General features: G+C 42.0%; 1 protein-coding gene across 4 annotated transcripts in view; it reads left to right on the top strand.

Moving 5' to 3' along the window:
• Positions 1 to 1,336: 1,336 nt before the first annotated feature.
• The window catches only part of RYK (receptor like tyrosine kinase), a 34,803-nt gene continuing 23,054 nt past the window's right edge, over positions 1,337 to 13,085 (top strand). The window contains exons 1-2 of one of the 4 annotated variants that reach the window (XM_034439586.3): positions 1,337 to 1,820; positions 12,309 to 12,430. In XM_034439586.3, the coding sequence (XP_034295477.2) occupies positions 1,604 to 1,820; positions 12,309 to 12,430 (339 nt within the window). In that variant the 5' untranslated portion in view covers positions 1,337 to 1,603. The remainder of the gene's footprint in view (positions 1,821 to 12,308; positions 12,431 to 13,085) is intronic. The other 3 variants (XM_087872128.1, XM_034439585.3, XM_087872127.1) reach the window with 3 other exon arrangements.

Genomic DNA, 13,085 nt, shown 5'->3' with positions numbered 1-13,085 from the left:
ATCTTAGCCTCACATTATTTACAGTGTGACAATAAATACACTATCAGTTCCAGTTGACCCAGAAGCATTCTTGGAAATAAAAAATTGTGGAGATTGGCACTTTCTTTTCATGTATATTATCTCACTTACATTACTTTTAATGAACACAGTGTAAAAGAAAAACAAAACAGCAAAAGGGAATCTGATTGGTACAAGATGCTAGAGCAGGGGTGTCAAACTCGCATCGGCATGACAGCATCACATGACATATTGGGACTTTTTTCTCTTCACTAAACCGGGCGTGGCTGTGGGCCACAGGCCGTGAATTTGACAGCCCTGAGCTACAGAGACATTTCTGATCTTGCGCTATTTCTTTGAGCTTTTCTATGCTGTCGGCTTTGATGGTATCTAACGAGTGTTCTTTGACAGCCTGTTTTCCTTTTACTGCTTACTCTTCCAAACATAATTACTTTCTCCAGTGAATTCCCCCACGGCATGGCCAAAGTGAGGCATGATTTCATGATTTTACCTTCTAGTAGTTACATGTCTGGTGCTCCAATACTAACTATGCAATGTCACCATTATAAAGCAGTATTTCTCAACCTTGGCAGCTTTAAGATTTATGGGGTTTCAATTCCCAGAATTCTCCAACCCTGTTCTTGCATAAAAAAAAAAGCATATAGTATATATGTAACAGTATGAACTGTTACAATATAAAAACACTTTCATTTCTTTTTACTTTCAGCAGGCATTGGCTGGAGTAAACAGATAGGTCATGCTATTACTGAATTCACACAGCTTTGAAATCATGGTTTAGTAAATGGTAACTGAGTTTAGATATCAATTTTCAAGCCATTGTGGTCAGAGGACAGCCCACTACAGCAACACTAAACAATCTACAAAATAACTTATTATCAGGGGAGAAATCCAGCAGGTTCTGGAGATCCAGTAGCGGAAATTTTGAGCAGTTTGGAGAACCAGTATTGGAAATTTTGAATAGTTCTGAGAACCGGCAAATACCACCTCTGGCTGGCCCCAGAGTGGGGTGGAAATGGAGACTTTGCAATATCCTGCTCCCAGTAGTGAGGAGGGAATGAGGAATTAGCAGTATCCTTTCCCGTGCCACGCCCACCAAGCCACACCATGCCCACCAAGCCACGCCCACAGAACCGGTAGTAAAAAATTTGAATTTCGCCCCTGGTTATTATGCTCAATAAATTGTGGGAGTGATAACAAGTGAGGTCCGAGTCCCAGATTCTGGGAAGGACACTACTGCGCTTTAGAAATTTGACAAAAGGTAAAGGAAGGCGACACCTCCCGCTACGCCTGAAAAGAACTATCCATGTTTATGTTAAGGTTCTTTCGCGCAGGCGCGAAGAAGAGGCCGCGGGAAAGAGAAATGCGCATGCGGAGAGAGCCGGGCCTTGCCTGTCCTCGTCGGATGTGCTGGCTCCTCGGCCGGAGGGGCGGGTCAAGGGAGCGCGAGAGCGCGCGCGGGGAAAGGAGCTCATGAACCCGGCCCGGAGGGCGCGAGCGCGCGTGGCCGGACCATGAACGGTCGTCGAGTGTGAGGCCTCGGGCCGGGACCCGGTTCCCCTTCTCCGTGGGGAACCGGGGGCAAGCGATGGTGCGGGGCAGCCGGCGGGATGGAAGCTACGACGTTGCCGCTGAGACGCGGCTCGTCCGCCGCCACGGTTCCCGCCTGTTGCCGCTGCTGCTGCTACTGCTGTTCCCTCCCGCGAGCTCCGAAAGCCAGAAGGGCCCGCTTCAGGCACCCGTTGCAGCCACGGGACCGGGCCTCAGTGTTTATATGAGTCAAGAAGAGGTCCTGCGCCTTATCGGTGAGCGAGAGGCAGTTGTGCACTCACTCCTGGCTCGCGTGCGCGCTCCCGTGTGTTTGTGAGTGAGAGAAAGGGATTCTGACGCGTAATCAGAGTCTCTTTCTTTGGTTAGGGGTGGTTTTGTTTTTTGGCGAGGAGAGAAGGGAGCGGGCCCGCCGTCAAAGCGCTCAGACCGTGTGGGAGCCTGGTGGGTTAAATGGCGGATGTTCCTCCTGGATAGGCGTCGGGATTATTCCTCTTCCTCCAGCCGGGCTATCTCTCCCATCGCCTGGCCCCTCGTTCCTTGTTGGGCCTTGCTGCGTTCGTGCAACTTAACCAGCTTTGTGCCGTGAGCACGCCCGCCTGGGATGGGATTTCGGGGTGGAAACAAACGCAGCACGTAAGAGAAAGAAAAGTGCCCGTTTTAGGTTTAGCTTTGCCTTTTGATGGTCACTTAAAGGTGCTGCTCCGAGCACTTTCCAAATTCCGTCTTCGTCAACAGCCGGCTGGGATTGTTTTCCCCCGATTTTGCCATCCAAGCAAAGTCACCGTGAAGTTGAGAGCAGTCCTACCCCAAATCCAAGACTAATGTTACTTTGCAAATTATGATTTCATTTTGTAGAAACGAATGCCTTTGACAAGAAATGATTTCTGTTTCCTATGGATAGGATGATGTTTTTACAGTTCCTTCAGACGAAATAATTTAGAGCAGAAGTTAAATTTCCATCTTGAATAGTTTAACTGCTTCAGAAACAAAATTGTTATCTTTATAGCCATAGCATAGGTACCTAATTGTTTCATTTGTGGATTCTGTGTGGAGAATAAGTGGAAGGTAAGCCTCCATAGTTAAAGCACTTGGGTTTTCACAATTTTATCTAATTAATTTGCCATTTAAATTGGCAGAGCATCATTTTTTGTAAACAGGACAACTTTCATTTTGAATAAACACTATAAGTGTTTATTGGTGGCAAAAGGTAGCTAAGCTCCCTCTGACCCTGCATAAAACATGAAAAGAATAGTTACACCATGGGAGGGAGTTGAGTTTGTGTTAATGCGGAGGACTGAAATTTGTTACTTGGCAAAGCCAATGCAGTGCAATTAAAATAGATATTGGGTAAATGAGAATAGACCCCATTTGACATCCATTATGATGGAGATAGAATCAGCAAGGAAACCATAATTATCATGCTTTATTCTATATAAGTATTGTTCCAAAGTAGTATCACAGCAAGCAGCAATCAATAGAATTTGCCCCTAGTTTCTTCCACAATCTTTTTCTTGGGATTTATCAAATTGTGTCTTATAAATGATGAAAGCAGCATAAAGAGATCCTTATAGCAAATATGATACCTTAGTGAGATAGAGAATGATGCTGTAATTAAAGGTGGATGGCCAGGTTTAAAACCTGTTTATTTTCCTTAAGGAAGGGATTTGTTATATAGGTGCTTAATATATAGTTCACTAACTTTGCTTAGAATATACATTGGTTGGTAGTTGAATGGATTAGATTTTTCACCTTTTGAAAATACGGGGGGGTATTTGAGAATGAGAATCTTTTTAGCGGCTGTATTGTTGGTCTGCATTTGTAAATAAGTGTAATAAAAGAGAAGCACTTTTTTTCCTGAACAGTACTGTTGGAAAATTAACCAAAAGTTGAATTCTAAAATTTTTTGCTCTTATTTAATAATCTAGATTACAATCAGTATAAGTTTTTATCTGAATTTCCTCATATGTAACAGAGAGGAAGAGAGAGAGAGAATGTGTTATGTATCACTTGAGTTGATTGGATAGCTGAAACAGTTTATAAACTGAACAAATTAATAAATTGTCTGACATTTTGCAATTCTCCCATTTTATTGCAAAATCTTGTGTCAGATATTTGAGCTTTTCTTTTGGTCCCCTCACCCAATAACATTGATTAGGCATGACAAATGATAGTAACTCTTTATCTTAGTCATCAGCTATGTTATAAATAAAGTAATAAATGATAATTTGAATCTTCCTTATAGGGCAAACATAATTCACAGTTTCTTAGTTCAGGCATAAATACAACATTGGTTAATTTTTGTAAACTACTTTCAGCGATTAGTTGAATAAACTGATAAACTATGGTTTGTAGTCTGTTCAAACAACACACTAAACCAAATCAATGCCATAATACGCCTAATGCAAAACTTTTTTCCTGGACCACAGAAAATTGGTTATGCTGCCTATAGAAATCTGTAAGTTCTGAATTAACATCTGAAAGACACACAATTGCCTATCCTTCACTTGGCATTAAATGTCTGAATAAAATAGTGGATGTTTATTTCCTGTTGGTTTTTATAATTCCTTTTCTCAACTAAGGTTACATGAAGTTGGAAACAATGTAATATTTGACAAAAAGAACTACAAAGTCCAATTTCATCATAAACAGTCATGCTGAAATTCATTTAAACACCAGTATATCTCACAGATCTGATAGAAACCAGAGCTTATCACACTACATGTGGAACTACATGCATGCATACATATATGCTAATGATGCTGTTCTCTTTTATGGCAAGCTGTGTTATGTGTAGCACAGAAAAAGAGGAGCAAATTAAAGGAAAGAGAAAGAAAAAAATGAAATACATTTAAGGCTAATTTACACCAACTCATAATAATACCTGTCTGTACTTTTTTTCCCTTGCAAACCTTTTTGCTTTCATCATATCCATATACTGATTCATGTTTTGCATGCTATTGTTCAAACTTAGCTCCTCTCTTTTTGGATGCCTCATTAATTCAGCATAAGCATTACTTTTTCAGACTTCCCCATCTCCCAAGAAATTCGCTCTTCCTTCATATATTTATTTTGCAATTCATTCCTATTTCATTCTTTCTATATGACCCAACTCATTGTTTGTATTGGTCATTTTTTAAATACTCAGTCTGAGCATTCATTCATTCATTCACTTTCAGTATACAGATAGTCAACAACCACTAGTATATCTACCGATCAAAGTTACGGTGGTGATGAGAGTAGTGGTTACAATCAGTCCAATGCTTCCACATGATCACAATTTGGGCATTTTGTGGTCACCTGATTGTGATTGCCAACATTGGTTTTGGCTATCCATAAGTAAAGGGAATCTGGTAGGGAAGGTTGCAAATTGCCGCAATAAGTCTGCCTCATCCACAAATTATTGCCTACCCCCTCTGTGTTCATGCCTTGCCTTACACAACTTTGTGCATCTACCCTAGACTCACTGTACTTGTGCCAGACTCTTTGGCCACTTGCACACATTCCTTAGCCACCCACACACCTCCCAGTTGGCAGCAGCCATCCCAAGCCGCATTGCCATTAGGCTGTGCTTCCCCAACCATCTACATATCTTTTCTCTCTCTCTTCCATTTACTTGCCAGCCTGCTTTTAAATGATCCATAACTTAAAACTTCCCGATGGCTCCTCCACTGACTTTGGTTGTTGGAAGCCAGCAGGAAGTTGTGAGGAGGTGCTCACTTAATGACCTGCTTTCTCACTTAAAAGGGGCAGTCAGGATCACAGGGATTGCCATCACTAAATGATGCAGTCATGTGACATCACCTTTTAGGACTGCATCACTTTACAAGAGACATTCTGGTCCTGATTTCTGTCATAACTTGAGCACCTGTAAATACACTTCTTGCAACAACTGCCCTCAAGTAAAAAATAATTTTAGTAACTTGTCACCATCTCTAGCTATAACATAATCACTTTTTTCCCTATGATTCATTTTTATGTTTAAAAAAATCCATAAACTTTTCAATTGTTCCTTGTTAGCAAAAGTTCAGCAAAGGAAACCAAATATAACTATTTTCCTGCTTTAGCATTGATCAAATAAACCAACTTTTTAAAATTTTCCTAATTTTTAACATCCTCAGTTTTAATCCTTTCAGAAACAACCCCATAGCTCAGGGGTGGGCAACTGTGGCCCTTTTATAACTTATGGACTTCAACTCCCAGAATTCCTGAGACATCCAAGCTGGCTGCCATAGCTAATTTTCTATTTATCTCATTTTGTAATTCAAAAGTTTAACAAATTTCTTTTACATATCCAGTAAATAACATTTGTCCTTTTATTCATCCCTTCAAAAGAAATTCTTCAAGACCTTAGCAAAATTCTTTTGTATGTCCAATATGAAAAAAAATCCAAATCTAATTCCTGCTTCAATAGATGTACATCTTTAGAAAATAAATTATCCATCAATTCAATTTGTGTGCCCATATTCTTCTCCATATAGGTAATCTTCAATTTACGGCTGGTTGTTTAATCATTGTTCAAAGTTGCAATGGCCTTGGAAAAGGTGCTTTACAGCACATAAATTTTTTTTGGCCATTGTAAAATATAGCACTATGCCACCCTCCTGCAGTCATTTGACTGCATTTTGGGTGCTTGATAACTGGCTCGCATTTACTTGCAATCATGTGATCGCAATTTTCAATCTATTCTGCCAGCTTTCCCAGAAAATCAATGGAGATTTCAGCTCCATTTATGCAGCTGAACAAAGGAATTCTCCTCCATGCATAGAAGGGAGGGGTAATTCTATAGGGAGCCGCAGGATACTGCAATATTAAAGATTTCAGCTCTGTTTCTGCATCATCATGAAGGATTCCCCCCCCCCCAATGCATGGAAAATCTTTGGCAGGTTGCAGGAACCAAGCTGAAATTGTGAAGATTTCTGCATCATTTCTACAGCTGAAATCCGTTGTCCTTCGGGACTAGGACGGTATACAAATTCAATAAATAAAATAAAATAAAATAACAAGATGGCTTTTGCACAATGATGGCTTGTAATGTGCTTACTACAAGAAACTATATGAAACGTGGTGGCGTCTTACAGACAGAAAAATATGGTATATGTTTGTATAGCATGTTCATAATGGGCAAATTTCAGATTGGTCATTTGTGCCTCAAATTAGAATTCTCAATTAATTTTTTCTGTGTTAAATTTATTTGCCGCCTTCTCTATCCATAATCTTTTCAGGAATCCTCTCCATTCATAATTGTAAACCCTCTATTATTCTGCTTCAAAATCCCAAGTTTTGCTTCCATAGATTGTGACAGGAAAAGCTACTGCCTGCATAATTTTCATCTTTGTAGTATAAACATGGCATGGTACTTATTTTTTTCAAGGTATTAATTTCTACTCAATCAATACTACCCGTGACATATTTCTTGACTGCTGGTTCTTTAGTGTTAATAATTGACTCTAAAACTGCCCACTACTATAATAACTTAATTGTCAGTTCTGTCACTAGGTGCTGTAACTGCCATTAGTTTGGGCTTTATATTTACTCTTGGTCCCATTTTTTTCACTATGCTTATTGACTTAAATAATATGAGCTTCCAAATCATTTGAATTTTCAGCTCCCAGGGTAGTGTCATCAGCAAGGTGCAGGTTATTGATTTTTTTCCCCCAGGTTTAAATTTATGTTCATCTTCTTCCAATCCAAGCTCCCTCTCTATATTTATAGGACTGTAGGTTGAATGAGTAAATAATCTTTGTGCACCCCTCTTCTGACCTGGAGCAAGCCTGTTTTGTCATGTTCCATATGGCTTCTTCTTATAGGCTGGTCATAAGGATAGTGAGTTGTTAAAGGATTCTTGTTTTCCTAAGGGTCAACACAACTGAAGTCTTTCTATGATCAATAAAACTGAATTGATATATCTAAAGATATAATTTTGGTTTTCTTAATTAACCAAAACATTTCAGCAATATTTCTTAGCTTTTAGTTTTCTGGCAAAAAATGCAGTCACCCTCACTCCCTTGTATTCTGACAGCATATCTGCTCTATACACTGCTGACCTTCACCATTTTCTTGTTCCCATTTTTTTTTAATTATTATTATTATTATTATTATTTGCTTTAATTTATATGCCGCCCTTCTCCGGAGACTTAGGGCGGCTTACAATGCATTAAGCAATAGCCTTCATACTTTCGTATATTTATACAAAGTCAGCTTATTGCCCCCACAATCTGAGTCTGTCAAAGTTGTAATGCCACACCTCTGTTGCTAGGGCTTCCTAGCTTTTGACTCAGTCCTTCAGCCTGGACAGACGTATCGAAGGTTTCTCTTCTGACAACAATTATTCCTGAATGCTTCTTCATTACTGAAAAGGATTATTCTTGGATGCTTATTCAACTCTAACAACCGTGAGTTAACCAGCAGACTCCCATTCATGGTAGAGTCGCTGGCAGTTCCCCAACGGCGAGGGCTTCGGCTCAAGCCGTTGGAAGGGCCTCTCAGCTGTCAGGCTACTGACAGTCTCCTATCATTTGGCCATCTTGCCATCCATTGACCTGCAGGTGCTCCGGATTGGCTGTGTAGTCTCGCACTCCCAATTACAGCAGAGAGAGCCAGACAGAGGAGCTCCACGCTCCCATTTGTCAGCAGGGAAGCGAGCTTGGAGGAGTTTCGTGCACTCAAATCGGGCAAGTCGAGCGGCCATTTCAAAAAACAGTGTTAAAAGACGCTTCTAAAAGGGCCCTATGGATTCAGCCATAAAACACCTACTGGACATTCGAGCTATTCAGAGGGTCCCAGAGGCAGGGGTTCTACTCAGTTCTCTTTGATGTTCCCAAGACCTCGGGAGGGTGGAGAGCTATTCTTGACCTCAAACGACTGAAGCGCCATCTTGTATATCGGTGGTCACATCATTTGATTCTTGGGCGCATGAGACAGGGTGACTTCCTCACCTCAATTGATTTAACGGAGGCCTATCTGCATATTCTGATTCTGCCCTTGCATTGGAAATTCCTTAGATTTCACTATGCAGGCACTCACTATCAATATAGGGCTTTACCATTTGGTCTCTCATCAGTGCCTAGGGCATTTACTAAAGTGCTAGTCGCCTTGGTGGCTCATCTCAGGGCCATACCCGTGTGTTTACAGTGTTACCTGGATGACATTTTAATCCAGTCCTCCTCTATCCATCAATCAAGAGAGGATCTCCAGGTAGCCGTTCAGACACTTAGACACCACGGGTTCTCTATTAATATAGAGAAGAGCCACTTGACTCCTCCAACCCGCCTGCTCCATCTGGGAGCGGTTATAGATTCCATTGAAGGCAGGGTGTATCTGTCCCAAGAGCGACAGGACAGTCTCAGAGACCTAGCACATAGGATCCAACGAGAGCGCAAAGTGCCCTTAGCCCTGCTCTCGAAGTTCCTGGGCAAGATCGTATCCAGAATTTCCATCGCACCATGGGCATGCCTACACTCCAGAGACCTTTAATGGTTTCTTTTACCTTTCCAGAGAACAGGCAGGAGCAGCTTGCCAGCCAGGGTCCAGGTTCCCAGGGAGGTTCTTTGTTCTTTCAACTGGTAGAAGTTAACAGCCATCTCAAAAGGATGCCTCTTCTGAGAATCCTAACGCCTAGTTGTAACAATGTACACCAGCCTCCTCGGTTAGGGGGCGCACTTCCAATCGCAGATAGCTCAGTGCCGGTGGAACCAAGTGGACCAGAAACAGAACATCAGTTGGTTAGTGCTGTGGGTTCTCCATCTGGCCCTCCGTCATTTTTAGCAGTCGGTCTCAGGCAAGAACATTCTAGTGATAACCAACAATATGGCCACAAAGGTGCAAATAAACTGACAGTGGGGCACCAGATCCAGGTCCCTCATTCTGGAGGCCAGATGGCTGGGTCTTTGGGCAGGGAGACATCTGTGGTCTATAACTGTGGAACATATCTCCGGGGTGTCCCTACATGCAGGCGGACTGGCTGAGCAGAACAGCCATCAACCACGCAGAGTGGCGCCTACACCAGTCCCTCTTCCGGGAACTGACGGACCATTTCGGCATCCCGGAGGTGGACTTGTTTGTCACCCCAGAAAATTCACAGCTCTGAGATTCTACTCCAGGTTCCCAACCCAGGGGCGGAGTGAGTTGATGCTCTCCTCAGCCCGTGGCTCCAGGACTTCTCTATGCCTTCTCTCCTCTTCCCCTTCTTCCAAGGGTGATCTAGAAGGTCTTGGAGGAGAAGGCGGAAGTCCTGCTCCTGGCCCCACGTTGGCCCAGGAGATCTTGGTTTGCTGACCTCGTGAATCTCTCAGTTATTCCACCCTGGAGGATCCCTCAGGGCGTGATCTCACTCAGCCAGAGGGCATTGGTCCACCTGGACCCACGGTGGCTCCAACTGACTGCCTGATTCTTGAGTGGAGTGCTCTGAGAGGGGACAGTTTTTCCTCCAGGGTCATCAAGACTATTCAGGCCTCTCAGAGACCTTCCGCCGAGCACATATATTCTACCACTTGGAAGGCTTTTTGTAACTGTGTATCAAGTTGGGTGTCTCTCCAGTAGAGGTATCAATAGCCCAGATCCTGGAATTCTTCCAGGAGGGACTAGATAAAGGACTATCGCCCAAATCATCCGGAGGCAGGTGGCAGTCCTGACCTCAGTATTAACTTGTGGATCGCTGGAGTCACTCACCCAGCATCCCACAATCCGAAGATTTATTAGGGGTGTGACTAATCTATGTCCCCCGGTAGTGCACAGGTACCTTACCTGGGACCTGTCCAAGATACTTAAATCCCTCACTGGAGCCCTATATGAAGCCTTACGCTCTGCTAGCCTGCGCCACCTCTCCTGTAAGGTGATGTTTTTGGTGGCTATTACATCAGCCTGAACTAGCTGCTCTTATCAGTAAGGAGAGACCTGTGCATTTTTCATTCAGATCGTGTAATTTTGTGGTTGGACCCCTCCTCCATACCCAAGGTGAACACTTGGTTCCACAGGGCGCAGGAACTGATATTACCCAACTTCTGTCCTAACTCAGTCCACCCTTTAGAAAAGAGGCGGCACACCTTGGACATAAGGAGGGCCCTCTGCATATATATTAAGAGGACTGCCAACCTGAGGAAAACGGAGGCACTGTTTATTTCCTTCCCACCAGCTTCCTTAGGTAACAAGGTCACACCTTCCACAGTTGGTCAGTGGCTTAGGTTAACTATCGCCAAGGCATATGAGCTATAGTCCCTTCCTAGATCCACGTGACTGACAGTGCACTCAACCTGTAGCACGGTTACAACAGCGGCGTGGGCAACACAGGCCTCTCTAGAAGAGGTCTGCAGAACAGCCACTTGGTCTTCGCCTTCTCCATTTGTTAAGCATTATAAGTTGGACATATTCACCTCGGGGAGGCAGCATTCGGTCGCCAGGTCCTTCAACATGTCCATATGGATGGGGAGACATCTGACCAGACTTTAGCCCACCCATAGAGCAATGGACAGCCGGCTTTGGTATGTCCCATTCCTGGATGCTGTCTCCACCACTATGGAGAAGGGGCGTTAGTCTTACCTGATATGGTCCTTCTTGATGGAGATAGCATCCAGCCCCACCCTGAGGACGGTCTGGTCCTCAGTCAGCAAGGAAGATCTGCGATAACAACACCTTGAGTCTGTCACTTCGTCTTCGTCAAAAGCTGGGAATCCCTAAGCAACAGAGGCGTGGCATTACAACTTTGACAGACTCAGTCCAATCAACTGAACAGACAAGATCAACCCATTCCTGGATGCTATCTCCATCCAACAAGAAGGAGCGTATCAGGTAAGACCAACGCCCCTTCTCTGTTTTATTCACTATTCACTATTGAATGATTGTATTGAATAAGTAGAATATGCCATGCATGTTTTACTTCACATGTTACTCTCAGAATATTCAATAATTTCAATTCTATATCCGTACAAAACATTTCATAATTCAAACATATACATTTTATTTCTCCAAAACAACAATGGTACAGTAAACTTTTTCATGTCAATACATTTCTTGAGGAGGAAGAAATCACAGTTTAAAACTATTTTAATATGTGATTTCTATATTTCTGCCAAGAAAACATTATTGGAGTGCCTATTTACTTATTTTATATCCTACTTTTTTGTCAGGAGTTTAAGACATTTGGTACATTACTATTCCAGTGTTTCTTCTCAGCAGGAACACTGTGGGATATGCTAAGCTAAGAGAGATAATAAATGTCTTAAAATCAGTTGGGTGAGCTTCCATGAACCCTATGCTATTCTATCAGGTCTAGGCTATTCCAACACTTAAGCTCAGTTCAAAAGAAACTTTCTAATATCTGCTTTCAGTTTTGCCTTATGTTTAATCTCTCCTGCCATACACCTTAAATTATATTTGGTGGGGGGGGGGGTGGACAGTGTATAAGGTTGAGATAGAACAAAAAAATGTAATTTATAGTATAATATCTTAGTATTTGCCACCAGGAAGGAAATATGCTGTATGAATCAGGGCAACATCTGCAAAAAAAGGTTTGATGGAGAACAGAGCTACTTTATCACTTAAGACTGAAGAAGGGTGACAATATAATTATTACCTTCTACAATGATAACAATGTTTCTCAGAAATGCCAATATATGTATGTTTTGTAGTGTTTTATTAGCATTAAACATTAGCTTGTTTCTCCTGAAAAAGTACAGCAGTAAGTTTTTTCTTGAACTGATTCTGCAACTTTGTTTTCAGCCTTCTTCTATCATTTTAAAAATATTTAGGTATTGATGCAGAACTTTATTATGTGAGGAATGACCTTATCAATCACTTCGCTTTGTCATTTAATCTACAAGTACCAGTAGAGACAAACAGCCTTCATTTCACTTGGCATGCGAAGTCTAGGGTAAGCAAAAGCTATTTTTTTTCAGGTTGCAAAAGAATTGATTGTAGCTGTAATTATTTGTAAAAAAAAATCACTGTAAATTTATAAAACCTGCTATCCTGATTCGTTCAGTGTCAGAGGACATTTTTATTCATCTTAGGTTATTTTGTCTGAACTGAGGGTTTCAGCATGAATCATGTCTAATTATAAAACTGGATACACTTGGAATACTGCATCCAGTTTTGGTCGCCATGATGTAAAAAAGATGTTGAGACTCTAGAAAGAGTGCAGAGAAGAGCAACAAAGATGATTAGGGGTCTGGAGGGTAAAACATATAAAGAACAGTTGCTGGAATTGGATATATCTGGTTTAATGAAAAAGGACATGATAGCAGTGTTCCAATATCTCAGGGGTTGCCACAGGGAGTCGAGCTATTCGCCAAAGCACCTGAGGGCAGGACAAGAAGCAATGGATGGAAACTAATCAAGGAGAGAAGAAACCTAGAACTAAGAAGAAATTTCCTATAGTTAGAACAATTAATCAGTGGAACAACTTGCCCCCAGAAGTTTTTAAGAAGAGATTGGACAACGAAATGATATACGGTTTCCAGCCTGAGCAGGGGATTGTACTAGAAGACCTTCCAACTCTGTTATTCTATTCTACAACCCCGTATAGG

Source organism: Pantherophis guttatus, chromosome 6, assembly GCF_059756535.1.
Source record: "Pantherophis guttatus breed Tessera chromosome 6, ASM5975653v1, whole genome shotgun sequence".
Taxonomy (NCBI): domain Eukaryota; kingdom Metazoa; phylum Chordata; class Lepidosauria; order Squamata; family Colubridae; genus Pantherophis; species Pantherophis guttatus.
Note: the sequence above shows the minus strand (reverse complement) of the source record. Positions and strands in the feature narration are given on the sequence as shown.